Source organism: Ptychodera flava, chromosome 19 (assembly GCF_041260155.1).
Source record: "Ptychodera flava strain L36383 chromosome 19, AS_Pfla_20210202, whole genome shotgun sequence".
NCBI classification, from domain to species: Eukaryota; Metazoa; Hemichordata; class Enteropneusta; family Ptychoderidae; genus Ptychodera; species Ptychodera flava.
Window position 1 is genome coordinate 38,150,648 of NC_091946.1, and position 19,000 is coordinate 38,169,647.

General features: G+C 37.9%; 2 protein-coding genes across 3 annotated transcripts; both read right to left on the reverse strand.

Annotated features, from left to right (window-relative positions):
- Positions 1-1,492: 1,492 nt before the first annotated feature.
- LOC139119461 (centrosomal protein of 295 kDa-like) lies at positions 1,493-18,885 on the reverse strand. Of its 2 annotated transcripts, none has more exons than XM_070683282.1 (17): positions 18,758-18,885; positions 17,730-17,926; positions 17,302-17,502; positions 16,607-16,752; positions 16,004-16,082; positions 15,476-15,592; positions 14,725-14,949; positions 14,132-14,231; positions 13,404-13,631; positions 12,351-12,509; positions 11,255-11,454; positions 8,461-9,735; positions 5,731-7,592; positions 4,588-4,933; positions 4,123-4,278; positions 2,378-2,570; positions 1,493-1,936 (listed from the first exon to the last, which is right to left on the reverse strand). In XM_070683282.1, exons 2-13 carry the CDS (start codon positions 17,835-17,837, stop codon positions 6,585-6,587), a joined length of 3,846 nt encoding a protein of 1,281 aa, XP_070539383.1. In that variant the 5' UTR covers positions 17,838-17,926; positions 18,758-18,885; the 3' UTR covers positions 1,493-1,936; positions 2,378-2,570; positions 4,123-4,278; positions 4,588-4,933; positions 5,731-6,584. The 2 variants fall into 2 exon arrangements, with proteins under 2 accessions (XP_070539383.1, XP_070539384.1); XM_070683283.1 differs by having other exon boundaries at positions 1,819-1,936; positions 17,730-17,843.
- On the reverse strand, positions 1,783-6,495 carry LOC139118194 (DNA ligase 1-like). Its single transcript, XM_070681487.1, has 5 exons — positions 5,731-6,495; positions 4,588-4,933; positions 4,123-4,278; positions 2,378-2,570; positions 1,783-1,936 (listed from the first exon to the last, which is right to left on the reverse strand). The coding sequence occupies exons 1-5, from the start codon at positions 6,493-6,495 to the stop codon at positions 1,783-1,785; spliced, it is 1,614 nt and encodes a 537-aa protein (XP_070537588.1).
- Positions 18,886-19,000: the final 115 nt, after the last annotated feature.

A 19,000-nucleotide genomic window follows, 5' to 3' on the forward strand; every position in this document is an offset into this window, starting at 1 on the left:
CAGTGGTGGTGGTATCACTAGCCTCTTTCACGACAGGACTGAGGTGACAAAGGCGTGAAAAATTCAGCACTCAGCAGTCCTTTCCTTTACTGGTTTAGATTATACCTTCAACACTGCAAGCTGTTAATTAACATGGCTCTACTGAGTGTCTCACAGCACCGTCAAATGTCTGTCACTTTAATATCTGCAGGTTTTATCAAAATTGGTGAACCAATTTCAGAACTGTCACTAATTACAATATTCAAATTAGCATTTAATTGGCATAATGCTCCAAATATTATTATTTCTTGAATATTACAATTTATATGGCAAGTTTCATCATATTTAGTGAAGTAAATCTTGGTATATAACTTTATGGTCATCATGCGTCCCATAGACACCCATGTAACAGAAATATTAAAACTTTGATAACTTCATTAATATGTATCCCACCAAAATCTAATCAGTTCTTGCCATTTGACAGACAGACATCGCTAAAACATAAGCCCATGTGTGTGAAAAATGTGAGCTAAAAATGGATGTCACCCATTTGGAGAACAATGAAATTTTGTTTTCTAAAAACTAAGAAGGTGAAATTTTTCTTACTTCAAGAGCTTTAAAATGAGCCCCACAAGTGGTAGATCAAAAATTGTAAAAATTTGAGTCTCAATATCTGTCCCTGAGGTGCAGTCTACCTTACACTAGAAGAGAGCGCCTAAAATTACCGTAAGTCTTAAACTTTTGCTCAAACTTTTCTAAATTCAAAACCAAGAATAAAAAAGGGTCACCCTGTAAACTTTGGTGATAGAGAAATAAATTACCATGTATTTGCAGAAATTTGAAGTTCAACATGGTGGCTATCTCTGTCTTAACTCTATGAAGAAAATTCTCCATTTTCACGAAAATAAGCCAGTGAAAACTTGAATCCCTCCATGAGCTTCAAAATCAGTCCCACACGTGGCAAGATTAAAATGTATTGTAAATGTTTTGAGAGTTTGAATATCTATCCCTTCAGCACATTCTACATTACAACCCTTTGTAATTTTTCCCACCAAAATTTTAGTGCAACATTTAACCAGGTTTTATGAATTTTTCAGCAATTTTTTTATAATTTTGGACCAAATGGACATCTCATTTTATTGTGTAGAATTTTTAATCAAAATTTTAGCAAAAGTCTGAAAAAAATGACAGGCTTATATATCTTATAAAGGGGACAAAAATTGACTTTGGCTCTCAAAGCGTTAATACATGACACAAATATAATATTTTGCATTGAATAAATTTTGCCAGTTGGCATTATCCCAAGCCTCTACGCACATTAAAATACACTGATGAGGTTCTTTTTTAGTTCTTAGCAGGTAGTAGATTTAACTGCATATTGTCAGGCTGATAGAATCACAAAACACAGACAAGGCCTTTTTTAGTTCTTAGCAGGTAGTAGATTTAACTGCATATTGTCAGGCTGATAGAATCACAAAACACAGACAAGGCAAAGATACCGGTAGCAACAAAATTCAATAACATTGTATATTCTCTTTATTATAAATTCATTCTGTATCCTACATTTCATCATTAAATTTCATCTGATATAATACTACATAATATCTACAATTGATCATGTCATCAGCAGCTTAAATTTGGACAAATAATATACCCCAACAGAAAAGTAGAAAATGTTCATCTTGAAGTCTCAGATGTGAAAGGAAAGTGGACAGTGACAAGAATGGAGGAATGTTCAGGATAAATATCAAAACATACAAATCTAGAAAAATAGAAAACTCATGTATGTACAAAACAGGTACTTCATGTTGCTTTTTTTGCTTTAGTTGATTTCTTTTTCAACATTTCCAAGGTTTTCTTCTGAAATTCTTTGGCTTTCTCTCGGTTCTGGGCATAGCTGTCTTTTCTTTCCTCCAGCACTTTTCTTTCTTTGACTTCTTCTAACTGATTGTAGAGCCTGTTTTATTAAAAGAAATAAAATGTTTAATGAAAATGATATCAGGAATCAATGTCACATGTTTGTAGACATCCACAGTTACAGTTACAAAGCTGCTTGGAAAGAATTTGATGGTGAGATAAAACTTTATATAGGGTATTTACTAGATTAGGTTTGGTAATTTGTAAATGAATTTAGCATGTTAGTCATAAACATTACCAAGTTGGGGTCAATACCTTCGGCCTAATACAATTGCATACCGTATTAACACAATCGCATGAACCATTGGAATTTTCAATCAAATTTTATTATTGACACTTTTCTAGATTTGGACTAAACCAATGCATGAATGAATGAATGAATGAAACTATGAATTTAAAACAACCAATCATTTAACATACAAGTAAAACCATCAAATGAAGACTAACAATAATCATTAAACCATGATATTTTCTTCCTCACCTGAGATTTCTTTGTTTCATTTCTATTTCATCTTTTTTCCTATCAGAGGATGTCTTTGTTTTCATGATAGCTTTGGTTGGTTTCTTGACAGGAGACTCGTGTGGCTTTGACAGAATTTCTGGCATTGGAGAGAATTTGACTGACTTCTTGCCTTCAACACTTGATTCTTTATCAGTTTGTTTTCCATTTTGTCCTGACAAAGATATAGGAACATCTTTAACAAAAAACTTCTCTTTGGACTCAATTGGTCATTCTTTCTCCCTTCAACTTGATAATCAAGTTCATGATGGAAGGATTTTACATATACCTGGCAAACCGACAGATCATGTGAAAAAGTACCACTTATATTTCATAGGTCACAAAATGTACATTTTCATAGGTCACAAAATGTACATTTTCATAGGTCACAACATGTACATTTTCATAGGTCACAAAATGTACATTTTCGTAGGTCACAAAAAGTACATTTTCATAGGTCACAAAATGTACATTATCATATACCTACATTCACGTGCCTGTGTAAAGCTATGGGAGGAAGCGCCCTCAGATCCGTGCATTTTTTTACGTATCACGCCCCGGCCCAGTGCCCAAATATGGGCAATCGCGTGCATTTCTGAACTATCTCGATTCTGGTTACTACGCGCGTTGCTATCCGCAAACGTTCCATTCGTACACAAAGCAAGCGCGAGATTTTGAAAACGTCTACTCTAGTTGCGTGTGGCGACAGTGGAGGTGCGCCGGTAACATCGGCTTTTATTTCTAAATTCCAGTGAAATCCTGTGTATACTAAGTGCGTGCCTGTTCAGTATAAATTACAAGAAACTGACATCACGCTTTTGTCATTCTTACACCTCAATTTAGCCTTGATCTCTGTTGGTCACGTAATAGTACGCATATTGCTTTGTGCGTTCTAGAATTCTGCAAGTAAACAAATGACGTCATTATGTATGTCAATCCGCGACGGGAAGCGGCCATCGTATTTCTGAAAAACTGACACAAATGGTGATGAATTTTTGATATCGCACGCATTTTTATCTCCTAAACAATGTTGAATATTATGTAAACTACATATTTATCATTCCATAAGGTATATGATAAAACCTTTACGGCCCTGATACGGCTTTTGCGGCCCTTGGTCGTACGGCGTACGGGCCCTCGCACGCTCGGGCCCTTCCGCCGTACGACCTCGGGCCGCAAAAGCCGTATCAGGGCCGTAAAGATTATTTTCATAGGTCACAACATGTACATTTTCATAGGTCACAACATGTACATTTTCATAGGTCACAACATGTACATTTTCATAGGTCACAAAATGTACATTTTCATAGATCACAAAATGTACATTTTCATAGGTCACAAAATGTACATTTTCATAGGTCACAACATGTACATTTTCATAGGTCACAACATGTACATTTTCATAGGTCACAAAATGTACATTTTCATAGGTCACAAGATAAACATTTTCATACGATATACATTTTCATAGGTCACAAGATATACATGTTCACAGGTCAAAAGATATACATTTTCATAGGTCACTAGATACATTTCATAGGTCACAAGATATACATGTTCATAGGTCACAAGATGTACATTTTCACAGGTCACAAGATATAATTTGCGTACGTCATAAGATCACTGGCTTTGATAACAGTAAGCATCTGTATGATACAAAATAACCATTGAACATTTGGAAAGAATGTTCACACAATAATGCTTTATCTCTCTGTCAAAAATCTTACCTGTGGGTTTGGTGGTTTTCTTGAGAATTTTGACATCAATTTCATGAGCACTTTGCATGGCCTTCTCTTTAGCCTCTTTCTCTCTTCTCTTTGATGCCTCAATGAATGCTTGTTTTCTTTTTGCAAATGCTTCTTGCAAACTCACTTGCTCTGAATCTGTAAAATCAAGTTTTATGACAAAATCAGACTTTGCAGAGTATGAGATGCCGTTGCAAAGGAAACTACAGACAAATGCACCTACAGCAGCTCGAACCAACAAACTGGTCTGTCACTCACGACTCACTGAACATTGAAATCATTAAATTTATTGCTTAAGAATATGCATTTAGTTTCACCCTGCTTATACTTGATTTTGATCTCATCAAATGTTTCCAAGGGGATGGGTAGACTTCTCCACATGCACAGAGGGGAGCAGATGGGTTAGACCATTGATATTTTTTGTTAACAAACATGATGTTATTGTACCTTGTTTGATAGGTATTCTAAGTGGAATAACTGTTCCACTTTCCATGGTCCCTTCAGAATGAGGAGAATCTGCCAATGTACCACTGGATATTGTATCATAATCTCCGTCATCCTTGGCCTCCTTCATCATCATACTCTCTGCTACAAGCTGTTTCTCATGCTGTTCAAATGACATCAAAGACGCAGCATCTTTCATCATCATACTCTCTGCAACAAGCTGTTTCTCATGTTGTTCAAATGACATCAGCGATTCAGCGATGTCTTCAGTGCTGGCAACAGAGCTGGTTTCTATGGAGATCAGAGTAAGGTCTGGTTCCTCCATGATTCCACTTTCTTTGCTGTCATCCTGGAAGTGTTGGAATTAAAAATTGCATTTTCAAAACCCATTGACAAATACGAAATATACAGAGCCTGAAGTTTTTTCCGGACATAAAAATGTATGCTGTGTCTCCAACAAATTAAATGTTGTACCAGTATACTGTTGTGGTACTAACACAATGATACAATGATATTCTCACTGTCTATTCTTAGACCTTTGTGTAGTGACTGTGAGTAATTAACAAACATTGACATGTAACAGAAATCTGATTCAATACTTTTACATTACATGATGTCTTGTTAACACAAATTCACTGGACAGTGCATGCATCTGCAATTATCTGTCAAGTATTTGATGGAATAATGTAATTATTTTCCTATAAAGTACTGGTATTGTTGTGAAAAAAGAAATCTGAGAGTCTGCATTAAGCAGTGCTGAGTTCTGGACAGGGGAGATTGCCTGTGAAAAGAATTGTTTTGCAAAATGTACATACCAGGGCTGACTGCAAAATCTACTTTTTCATTACTTTTGAATGTTACGGCTGTAACTGCCAAAATTTTCACAGATTACTGTAACTTCCTGATATGATTATGTTTTATGTCATGGTAAAAGTTTATTGACGGATTTTGTTGTAGACTTTCATCTGAAAGTTTTCCTCATGGGGAAATAACATGATATTTAACTGTGTTGTAAAAAAAAATGGAAAACTGATTTCACAACTGAACATACTAGCGATATCTGGACAAGAAAGTTCAAACAAAATCTTCAAAAAGATCTATTGAAAAAAAAAAATCGTAAGAGGAATACTCAAGTTCATATCTTACCTCCTCTCTCATTTCTTCCTCTTCCAGGACAGGTTGTTCTAGCGCCTCCTTTATTTCCTGATATCTGGTGTTCAGCATGGCAAGTCTTTTCTGTTCTGCTTCATCCTGTCTCTGGTGTTTTTCTCGCAGTCTCCTGGACTCTTCAATAAGCCTATCATATCTTGTCATGGTGGTACCCTGTGAGTGAGATTCTCCATCTGACAAGTCTGGAACTTGGACGTTACTGACACTGTCAATGATTACAGGTGTTTCTGTAGGATCTGTAGACAAGTTCCCAGGGTCTGGTATGTTGGGAATAGCTCCTGCATGTGAGAAGAAATCTTGTGCCTTCATGGGACTTTTACTGACACACTCCAAGTTCTCCAAGGTTGGCTTGATTGGACTGTGTAGCTGCATATACTTAGGCAAGGGAGAGTTCTTCACAATGGAACCTGAAGTGCTACCCTCTGTTTCATGCTGGCTTAGCAGAGATGCATCTGAGGCAAGGGGAATGCTGGAAGAATGGGAGGAATTGGCACGCAAGTTCTCAATGTCTTCATCTGAGGATGATGCATATTCCCACCTAGAAGTAGGCTTTTCTATGACAATCTTCCCGCTTTGAGTGTCATCTCTTTTGGTACTATCAAGCCTTGACTGGACATGGCCATCTCTTCCCTTACTTTTCATTGGAGATGCAAATTCTGCAAACTTGCTTTCTTCATGTTCTGGAGTTGATGGAGAAGAGTTAGGGGGTTTGAAGTCCTCTTTTTCCTTCAAAGGAGACATTGAAAGGGAACCTCTGAATTTTCCGGGAGGGCTGCTTTCCTTGACAAGTGATTGAGTTGTTGTCTCAGGAGAGTATGAAGTATCAGTCTTCAGTGCATCCCTCCATTTAAAGCTGCTAAATCCACTTTCCAGACGACTTCGACTGGGTTCAGATGACCTGCCACTCCATTCAAGAGACTTAATATCAGACAGAGGGGATTCCTGGTTCTTGACTTGGAGGGTGAAAATCTGTAGCTGTCCTGGGTTGGCAGGCTGTGTTCTGACAGCGTATCACCAAGGGATGATGTAGTGTACATGGGTCGTCCTCCCTTTGAGGGGCTAAAGGTGAGACTCTTTTGTTGATAGGAACTGGTACTGCTTTCAAGTGTTTGTTTATCTAGTGACTGCTGGACTGATAGGAGGCTTTTCAGTGGAGATGGCTGTCCAGGAGTGGACAAGCTGTACTCTGACAAAGCTTCTGGCAGAGGTCGGAAACTTCCATCCGAGTCATCACTTCTATCTGATGTCTGAACACGGCTGTCAAATCTGGATTTTGTACCAGTCTCTTCATCAGAAGATGATGAAGGAATGTGGCTGAGACTCTTAAGCATTCTGTCCTTCAATTTAGTGCCCATGGTTGTCGTTGATGCTGTTGTCATAGCAGCACCATCCTTCTTTTCTTGACTTTCACTCTCATTGGTGCTGCCACTAGATTTGGGTAATGGGAAGAACTTGGTGCTTTCAGGAGAAGTGTCTGAGTCGCTGGCGAAGGCCTTTGACCTTTGCAAAAAAACTGGATCAAGTGGCCTGGAATCTGTAGCAGACCAATCACGGTGGAGTGGTGCTCTAGAAAACTGTCCAGCGTCCTCACTCTCTTCCTGGTGAGCCGGAAGTCTTCCGGAGAAAGCCGTCGCTTTTACAGCACTTGAGGGATACAAAGGTGTAGAGTCAATCTCACCCGATGTGATGCTATCCGAGACAATGCTTCCACTGGACACTGAATCATCCTGAGAGACTTTTGGAAACAGAGGCTGGTGGAATGATGAAAGTGTAAACCTGCCATCTGTAGTGACAGAAATACCAGCTGATCCAGCATCTTTTGAAGTAGAGGGCATTTTCTGTAAAAGAGACAAACTGCTATAAACCTTTCTGCTCACAAAGCAACATGGGCACAAAGAGAGAGAAATAGGTGAATGAATGAAAAAACCACGCACTATCATGGAACATATGCAATGGTATGTATAATATACCAAAAGACAAGCTCATTTCTTATTCACATGCGTATGACAACAATATTTATTTCCATAGTAATTTTTTTACACCATAATGTAAACATAGGCCACATATCAAATTAAATATATCCAAGTAAGATTCAAAAACAGCACTTTAATCTTAGTACAACAGCTGAAATACATTTCCTTGTTTCCATACATTTGTACATCTGTCTTAAAATTTCTGATTATTGTCATTCTGGAGAACAAAATATAAAAGACTTGTATAATTGATTTAATTATTCTAAAATTTTTTGTTTGAATTTTAAAGTGGACCTATGTTTCCAGTTTAACCCTTTCCCTGCCAGACAGTATCACTTCCCCATTAGTCAACTCAGTGAAACGTGGTATTGACAGAGCCAAAACCATATGTGTTTCCACCCGTTTGGTTGGTCTGTTCCAACAGCTTTAGTCCAAAAAAATCGTGTTTAAAGTATCTGTGATTTCAGGGGCCTTCAAATGTTCAATTTTTTGTTACAATACAACATATGGCAGTGTTTTTGTTAGGCCGGTATCCCGGTAAATGTTACCGGGGTTACCCTTGGTATATCAATGCAATCAGATCAGGGGACAGTAGAAATGTTACCGAGGTTCCCAAATCAACCTTAGCAAAAACACTGATATGGGACATATTGTGCTTCACTAGTTTCGATAAACTTGACCTGATGGTGAAATATGAACTTGGCAGGAAAAGGATTAACGTTATTGTACTCACTGTATATGATGGATATGAGAGGATTCCCTTTCCAACATCTTGGGCATAGCTTGGTACATCATCTCTTGCCGCTGTCTGTGGTTGTTCAGCAGCAGATATTGCTTCTGCATCCCCTAGTCGTGAGACAGGCCTACCCTCAGAATCTCTGGAGATATCAGCCTCTTCAATGGTGCTCAGCTCATGGGGATGTACGCTCTCACTGGGAGGGAGACTTTGTACAGGTGGAGGTCCTCTTTGGAGTTTGCTCCGAGCCTTGGCTTCTTCAGATTCCCTTGCCAACCTCTGTGCCAGCTCAAGTTCCTCCTGTTGTCTGTTGATTTCTGCTTGTAGCTGTTGCTGCCTCTCATTCATCCTCCGCTGCTGTTCTGCTTGCTGCCTCAAGAGGCCCTCCCTCTGCCTTTCAAGGAATTCTTTCTGCTTTGCCAGCTGTTCCTGACGTTTTGCATGTATTCCCTGAGATTTAATTCCATGACTGGAGAGAGAGATGTCCTGTTCTGATGTGGCAAGGGCATCTTCTACTGCAGGTGATTCCTTTGGAAGTTGCCTTTCCATGGAAATATCACGTCCCACTTGTACATCATGTTTTGCAGCCTCATGTTGTGCATGGGTAGCCAGACCTTGACTTTGAGGAACAAACTCAGTTGGTACTGCCTGCATTGCTACACTACTAGGAGGGCCCATACTGGTATGAACTTGTGGTGTACGCATTGGATCTGCTGATGGCGGTGGATGGAACTGCACCGGCAGTTGAAAGAATCCCTGTTGTGGATGTACTGCTGGATACTGACTGGGAATACTGGTATATCCCATTTGTGGAGGCATTGGAGGTGGAAAAAATCCACTTGGATGAGGTTGTTGAATTGGCGCAGGCTGATATGGCTCACTTGGCAGCCTAACTTGAGGATATTTCTGCATCAACATTTCTCTGTTTCTCTGTAATCTTGCCTTGGCTTCAGAGAGACCCTGTTTGCTCTGTCTCTGTTGCTGTAGTAACTTCTGCTGATGCTCATGGATCTTCCGTCTTTGCTCCTCCTCGTCTTGCCTCCTCAGAGCATCCGCCTGGTTGCTGGTCAGCGGGGCTTGGTGCCCTCCAAACTTTGAGCTCAGTCTCTCTTTACTTTGTAGTATCTTCTGTCTATTTTCTTCCAGCATCTGCTGGAGTTCCTGCTGAGCAATTCTATCTCTCAGGATCTGTTCTTCAAGTTGTCGTCTCTGCAGCTCTTGAATCTCCATCATTCTCCTCTGCTCTTCCTGTCTCTGTTCAAGTTCAGTCACCTGAGGTTTAGAGAGTCAAAGACATCTACTTTACTCACCATGACAAATTTGCTAAACTAAGCATACCAGTATGGTTGAACATGCCTCAAAATTGAAAAACTTCAACTTTTGTTCAAACTTTCTATAAGGAACGTAAAATCATTCCCAATTTATAATCATTAATAAAAGGGGTCAGGCGTCACCATGCAAAAATCTGTCCTAGAGAAACAAATTGCCTGTTTTTTTTCTGGCTCTTTATCAAAATTAAAAATGGTTACTATCCCTGTGTTAACTCTATGGGGAAAAATAAATGTTTGGTTTCCACATAAATAGCCAGTGAAACTTCAGTGACTCCATGAGCTTCAAAATGAACCCCACAAGTGGTAGACCAAAATAGTATTGTAAAAGTTTGGAAGTCAGAATATCTGTCCCCAAGGTGCATTCTAAATTAACTATGTGCCTTGTGAAGAACAGTGCAAACTTTTGACACCACAAGGATTTCACAGAATTTCAAATTAAGGGCAGAAATAACTGTCATGCAGAAAATTAATAATTGGAAAATCTTTGAAATTCAAAATAGCTAACAGTTCTCTATCATGTAATAGTAGTAGCGGAATCAAGAATCAGAATTGTTGACTTACAAAACAACAATACTAGGATACTAGGAACATCTTGCCACATTGCAATTATTTTTAAACCTCAACGTAAGCTGATCACTTTATAAAAATGAAAGTTAAAAATACGGATTTAACCACAATGCCGGGCGTAATTTACAATTTTTGTGAGATAGTGGAAATGACGGCATTTATGATGACACGCCTGCACATGAAACGAAGCCAAACGATAGCAAACTCCATGACAACACCTACCGTTTCTCACCTGCACTCTTTCTTCATTTCGAGGGAAAGTCTGTCAAAACAGTTGCTTCAACAGGTTCCCTGCTCATCGAAATTTACCCGAGTAACTTTACTCAAAACGTCAATCCTTTCTTGTACCATCGTTCACGCAAATTGAGCGGCCTCTGCTATGGCATTTTGTCTATGAAACACAGTATGGGCACCCCGCAGTGATTTCGATAAACAAACTGTAAGATGATCTAACTCACTAGCGAAACTGCTTTGGCTAATCACTTGGCGTATAGGGATATCGCCAGCGGTTTTCCTATGTATATAGGGACTTCGGTGTTCCAAGTTTATTTGCGCCAATAATAACTTTCAAAAAACTCCAAAAAAGCTTTAATAGGTTAGGAAATGAGCACAGGACTTTTTCTGTATATTTTAACTTAGTGTGCAGTTTACAGGACAATCACATAACTGTCTTCTCTCATACACATCACAGTGCCCAGAAGTTTATCTCAAGGGTTAGACAGAAACAAAACAAATATGATACATCAAATGTTTGAATCAATTTCAAAACATGCATACCGTTCTATCTGTATGTTCGCATCTATGGATCATACCTGATGGCATCTTCACATTGATATTTATCTATAAAATGAGTATCAAGATAAAACGTCATGAAATGTGGACATTTGACATACCTGCTTTGATCTAATCAGACTAGCTTGTTCATATGGATGTAGCAGAGTGTTGCTACCAGCTAGGATGGGTTCATCAGATATGGCATCTGCTGTGCCATCACCACCTTGTGTCTGCTGGGCCATTGGGGGCAGGCTGTCTGCTGTAGATGGCTGTGGCTGACTGTCTGGTTGAAGACCATCCTGTTCTGGTGCCCATGCATCTAAACGAATACAACGAAATAATTTAATAATTATTCAGCAGGTAACAGCCATCAGTTTTGTTTTATGAAATTAGTTATCAAGTGTTTTAACACTAACATGATGATGGTGAGTATACCAATTTTATCAAATGTATGAATAAAGAAAAAGAATACATATCTGTTGAAACTGAGAAAACTGAATAACATTAGTATCGCATTTACTTAGATGGAACATTACGCTGGGTGACAAACCGTCTAAGAAGCAAAAGCCATCAGACATGGATTACAACAGCGATGTATTAGCAAAACTCCATATGAAATGAGAGATGATTGTCAAGAATACATAGCTTGAATCAGAACAATAGTATGATAACCATAGTGTAGGGTGCGAAGGGTAGAGAATTTCACACTTATGTACAGCTAGCTAATATCTAGATTGAAAATTCAGTCATGTGTTGGACTGTGTAAACTCTAACCCAACCACCACTGAAGGCACAATGTAGTTCAATGCGGTGAACTGATACAGCAGGCTTCTAAAAACACACAAAATGAAGTTTGGCCTAACTTAAATACTGGTAGCTATCAAGTGCAGTATATGGAAATACAGTACTGGTATATACACACACAATGCCAGTTTTGTCTGTGATATCTATCAAATTTGATGGCATAATATTCCACTCTGGGAGTCATGTGGGTGGTCTCCTTACCCCAATTTGCTGTCAATAAATTCAACTATACAAATTGATTGGTTCTAACAAGATTTTGTTGGAGAACAGATACTCAACTTGATAACTGTATTTCTATAATCATCAACTTTCATGGTTTAAAATAATCATGTTCTGGAAATGCATGTACGGTACAACAGCCATTGAAGAGCTACAGCTGATGATGCATGTGATGATAGGAGATAATATTACCTGCTTCTCTTTCTGGTTTCTCAGCATCTGTGTGCATATCAGCAAGCTGGATCTTTTCAGGTTTTTTATCTACACAAACTTCTGTAGATTCCTGCATTGATTTCTGTGCCCATTCCTCTCTCTGTGTCTTGATCTTATTCATCAGTTTTCGAAGTGATTCTGGAAAAAAGAACAAGTACACAAATCATGAGTTAGTTTTTCAGTCCCAAAATTTTCAGCTTTTCATTTCCATTTTTGCGACTGTTGGTCAAAAGATACATCATCACTGCACTTTGATAATTTAAATGTTTGGTTTTCTAAATAAACACACTGAGAACCACCCTTTGATCGATAGGGTTTTCCATTGCTAGTCTTGGCATTGGAATTTAAATTTACTCAGTGAGTGGGACTACATAACTGGAAATGCATGTGTACAGCAGCCATTGAAGAGCATTAGCTGATGATGCATGTGATGATAGGAGAATACCTGCTTCTCTTTCTGGTTTCTCAGCATCTGTGTGCATATCAGCAAGCTGAATCTTTTCAGGTTTTTATCTACACAAACTTCTCAGCATTCTTTTGAGAGACACATGACAAATCTGGGTTTACTCTGAGTACTATCTGTATTGAAAGAACGTTGATTTGCAAAATGCTGTATGAGGAAACAGTTTTGACTCTGTTCACGACTAGAAGGTTTACTAATCAGGTTTACTTATCACCTAATATACTTTCCAGAGCTACCCTAACCACAGGGCGTGGCAAGAATTATTAGTGTAGAAGTTATGAATATGATCAATAAATGTCTTGTAGTAAACTTCTTTTCATTATACAAGCCTTACCTGTGTCTGGTGTGTGCAGAACACAAATTAATGAAGGGGATTAGGGAGGGCAATTAACAGATATAGACTGTTTTCTTTGAAATACTATACAGAGATAGCTAGCGTAAAGTAATAGGCACACACTAGACACAGGTAAGGCTTGTGTAATGAAAAGTAGTTTAATACAAGACATTTATTGATCATATTCATAACTTCTACACTAATAGTTCTTGCCATGCCCTGTGCCCTAACTAACCTTTTTTGGGATCTGCACCAGTGGACTCCATCTGTTTAGCTTCATCCTGAACACCTGGCCCAGCTGCAGAGACATCTTTGTCCAGACCAATGGGGAAATCAGCCTTCTTGGGAGACCCTATCGGTGTAGCAACTTTGTCCAGGTGTTCTGTGTCAGCTGACAGATCTAACGCAGGGTCTGTCTCAGGAGCCTTAGGTTCCAATGCCAAAGTTAGGTCACCACTGTAATCTAAACAAATAAGAGAGCACATTTCAGGTGAAATTCTTTTCGGTTCTTTTCATTATTGTATTGTTTTGTTTGTCCAGAACATCATGTGAAATTACAGGCACCAATGCAATTATTGGAGTCAGAATTGAACATACTAGTATGAATAGTAAAAGATGATGAAACTATGTGGTGGGCACATAGTGGTGGAATGAACATGTTTATGACTCATACTGTAATCTACTATAAGAGTTTCCTCTCATGTACTTGGGTATGGCTTTATCAGCAAACAACATTCTACACTTAGCTTAGAATAACTAGTACACACTATCAAAAATAAGATGGCGCCAGAATACAATGTTCTACTGTAACAAATCTTTGAAGGAAATTGACAATATACACTCTGTCAATGATTTATTATTATTTATGACTTGAAATATACCAGTATGTGTTTACTACAGGCTCTGTCAAAATAAAATCCCAGACGACATGTAAGCTAGGTCAGGATAGATTATTCAACTGACCAGTCTTTGCCATGTACATGTCTTCAAATGCTTGTTCTAAGTCTTGCTGCCTCTCTTCTTTCTCTTCAAGTCGTCGGTGTGGAGGCTGGAAAACTTTGTGCTGAAAAAAGTTTTAGAGTAAATGGTCAAACAGACTATGATAGTAAAGATGAATATCATCAGCATCAGGATTTTGTAACACACTTTAATAACAGAAACAGTTGCTACTGGTGTTCCTGTTATTGTGAAACAGTTAACACTCTCTCGGATAAGATGCCTTGAGTAGATCGAAAAATAGAGTGTATGAAAGGCATGTTATCTTGTCATCACAAATCACTCACTAATCATATTGACGGCTATGAAATGTGACAAGTAATGATTTCTAATTTATCCTGTGTTTCAATATCTGACTTTACAAAGCAAAATGTATGACTTGACAAACAGAAGTACTCATTGTACCGACCTTTACCGACCTTTTACTGATGGAACACATCAACTCTTCCATCATATCTATATGTAAGATCCAAATCTACGGTATAGGTGTACATTGACGGACTAGTCTATTTTCTGATCTACATTGTAAGAAGACAAAATAAGAATGTAGAGCAACTCACTGGTATCTTGTTGAGTACTTTCTGTCTTCTTCTTCTGTCAATCTGTTCAAGATGTCCCAAATCAACCATCAATTGGTTGAAGTCTTGTTCAAGGTCAACTTTCTCCTTGGCATGTTTGTGTCTGAGGATGGCTTTCTGATGACGCTCTTTGGCGTCTCTTTCCATCTCTGTCGTCTCCTCTTTCATCCTCTCTTCCTCCTCCACTGCTGCCTGCTTGGCATCACCCTGGGATGAGATAACAATAGTGAGATACCTGACGTCACAAATTAGTGATTTGTACACAGTATAGTACTAACAATAGTGACATAGTAACTTAGAATTCAAATTTGAGTTTCAAAATATGGTTCAACTTGAACTACAATACAATTTATTAAAAACTGACCATTTAGTAAGAGTGTTACATGAACAGAACTGTGTGACATTGATTAAGAAAGGTGTAGCCTTGTTGATCTTCAGTGTAAGGTAAACTAAGAGAGTATTATCACAGTGATCATGTGTAATGATCAGTTGATGTTTAAATGTTGACAATTGTCAAATCTCAGCATACACTTTCTGTCAAGAACTGTGAAAGGCTGTTACATACTGCTGGTCACAAAGAGTTCAAATCAGGGATTTGAGCTCGAGAGGATACTGGGAGATTTGTGATTTATCACAGTTGTGAAACATCCTTTTTTATAACAGACTGCATACTCTTTGAAAACTCTTTGAAAACAAATCTTAATTACATTACGAAGTCATTTGCATACCATACCTGTTCATGTGGTTCAGCTTTCTCTACATAGCCACTAGGCAGGTGATAGAGAGTTGTAGAGAATCCATCGGCACTGGTTAGTTTCACTGGTGGTGTGGGATCTTCTTTCATTAGAGTCTGACCAATAGAAAAGACAAAACAGGAAGCTCTACCAGTATAAGTTGATCAAATTTTATACATCTAAAGGTTGTCCAACACTGTAGTGAGTACAATCTGCAGTAGGCTATTGTTACAATAAACATATTAATTAACTCCCACTACCCTTCTGGAAGATTCACTAACGTTGGTAGTATAACACCAAAAACCAAGGTGTTGCTCAATCTAATAAGGTGTTGTAAAACACTATAATCATACAGTACTGGTACAACGATAAGGATTAACTTCATTGCTTGATTAGGAAGAGCAGCATGAAATTATAGGTTTGTCCCCATCAATTTTACTACGTTGTTTTTTAAGATAGATGGATGGAGTAATTTAGAGAATTTTGGAAAAGGTTGAAAATTGATTGAGTGATACCAGTGTGCTTACCTCTAGTGGATCTTCAGGCGGAGGAGGGAGACTAGCCATGACAGCTGCTCTTGCACGTTCTATTTCCAGCGCACTTTTCCTGTGAAACATAAAATGTAAGGGATTTTTTGCATTTAATTTAACTCTACGCAAAGCCTGCTCACAAGAACTGTAGATTTAACTTTGAATTTCTTGTACTTACTCTTTGGACAAATCAAAAACATGATAGATGTTGTGAATCAATGTGACGTTATTCTGTCCTTCTGAGTAATCAGCATAAAATGTCATTAATCTCTGTCAATATTTTGCCTTTAGACAACCTTGTTTGCAATGACAAATACTTAAGATGTAAAGCACCAGACTTTACTGTTTGGAAACATAGATGGGTTTTCATCAAAAATCATGGCATGGTGACTTTAATTCAAGTGCTAACATTTCTGTTCCACACAGGGTTATTGTTTAGGTGCAGCTTCTGCAGAAAACTCGATGGAAAAAATTGATATTACAACTCAGGATTAATGTTAAATGGACCACTCTTGTCAACATCCATTCCAAACTGATTGAAATGTGAATAAATGACCAAAGATAACAGAATATGTTTGTTTGCCTGTAACACAAACATACCTTGCCATCAAATGAGCATTTTCTTTCTGGAACTGTTCATTCTTCTGTATCTGCAGTTCTCTAAGGGCTTCATTGTGCCTCTCTGCTGCTATTTTCTCATTGTGGATAGAGATGGCTAATCTGATTTCCTCTTTCTCTTCAGTTTTCTGCATTGGGATAAAAGATACTATGAAATCTTTATGTGTGCTATAGTTGATAATGGAAAAGATGGTTTCGAATCAGTATAGGGTGATGTGAAAATGTGTCAACATTGTCTTCCAAGTGAGTGTGCCCTGGATGGCTTTACTTGGAAATTATTAGATCTAAGTACAAACACAACCATGAACAGAAATGTAGATAGAACTGTTTGCATTCCTGTGGTGCGTTTATCCCCATGTATTTATTTATGCTGTTATAACATATAGTGTATTCAGTGTCCCTTTTCGTTAGAACACCATAGTTGTAAGAGTGCCACATTTTATTCCAGAATAGGCCAATTAAGTCACCATCCAATGGCTTGCATTTCATTAAATGTCTTTGTCCGGTACCTATGCACGCCACACATCAACCAATTTCCATCAATTTCAGTCCATTGCCCTGTTTAGCAGTCCAACTTTACCAATGACAGCAATAGGATTGTAGCACACTGTGGTGTGAAAGGGATTGTTCCATTAAAATAAAGGTAGAGTAAACCTTCAAAGGAATATTCCACTCACCTGTGCATCAGCAGCTCTGTGACCTTCACCAACTGAGTTCAGACTTTTCTCATATAAAATCTCCAATCCCCTCTCTTTGTTAACTTGGTCGTCCAGCCAATGTCTTTGAAGATTTTCAGCTAAAACTCTAACTTCTTTCTCCCTCTTATCCTTGGCGTGTTTTCTCAGTTTTTGAGCGAATGCCTTCTCCTGCTCCCTAACCTGAAAGATTGTATTGTTTGATATCATTGGAATGTAAGGATAGTGTTCTCAAAAAACAATAAATTTGTTTGTCTGTTTTGAAACAACAACATATCAACATTTTAACTGTACTTCTTCCTTTCTGGCTGTATTTGTTTGCTTATTAAAATCCATATACTGCAAAATATGCACTTCTCATCAGCATTTCATGTAAAACACTGAGTGAATGATTCTCTTGAACACTTTACCTGTTGTAATCTCAACTTCCTTCTTCTTTCTTTCTCCTTTTTAATGATGGCTGCCTCTTCATTTGGACTCAGACGAAATGGTTTCTTTGCCATGGTCGCTTTAGCCATTTAAAGCTGTAAGCATTCAATAAATATAGCAACTGCAGTTCTTCGAAATCAAAATACTAATACCAGTATTTACATGTATTTCATATTTCCTGCAAAATATTGAAGAAAGATACTGATCACTTAGATTTCATATAATCACAAAATTGTTTTAATTGTTTATGTGCATGAATTTTTAAAAACAACAGAATAACACTTTTAAAAGATAGAACTTACATACATTTTAAAACTTTTTACACGGTGCATTCACAAAAATTACAGAAATATTACAGTGGTAACATTAAATAACGGTTGTAGCGATATACATAATTCACATACACCCGAACACCTAGAACCGAACGAACGTTACAGTATTGTTCTGTTCACATGTTTTGACATGCTATATTTTAAATCTCGACTGAAAAATTTGTAAACAGTGGACAATTACAATGGCAACAATTGTGTTCAATACTCACCAAAACCAATTAAATGCAGGTCCTATTATAAAAATATCATATCGACAAGCATAACTCAGAAAGCCATACATAAGAATTTATTTGAAGTTCGTTATTCATGTTGAAAATCTTATTTTCACAGGTACAGTAACGACAGGTTACTCCCTACTACTTCATATCATAACAGCATGTACAAGCACGATGAGAATGTCATGCGACTGACTTACTTGCGCTGTTCGTTGTCAATATAATATACATTTTGGAATCTTTGGTTTAAGGGATCAGCTAATTATTTCACGGCAGTCTCGGTCGGACACAAAGTTTCACCACCGATTGGTATCACTTGGAACTTTATAGAATTAGAATGGCAAATTGCCAAAAGCGTAACCGTACTGTAGAATCTTCGTCGCGACTGTCAAGAATTACCGTCGAATCTGCAGTCAAATTTCATTTAAAAATAATCGCAATAAAATCCATTTCAAAAATTACCTTTTAAAGCTTCTCTTCAGTAGTTTCCCCTACTCCGGAGGAAAGTCAAAATAAATATTTGTCCGGACGACCAGTTCGGATATTCATTCAGCCCTGCATTTTCCAAACGGCGACAGTTTGAATAGTGCGCCCTCAAAACAGATTCAACCGCAAAACAGTATGTTCATATTATGACTCGAGCTGTCGTCGTAAAATGACCACATCTTCCTTTTTCCGTGCAGACGCTAGGTCCAATTACTAGTA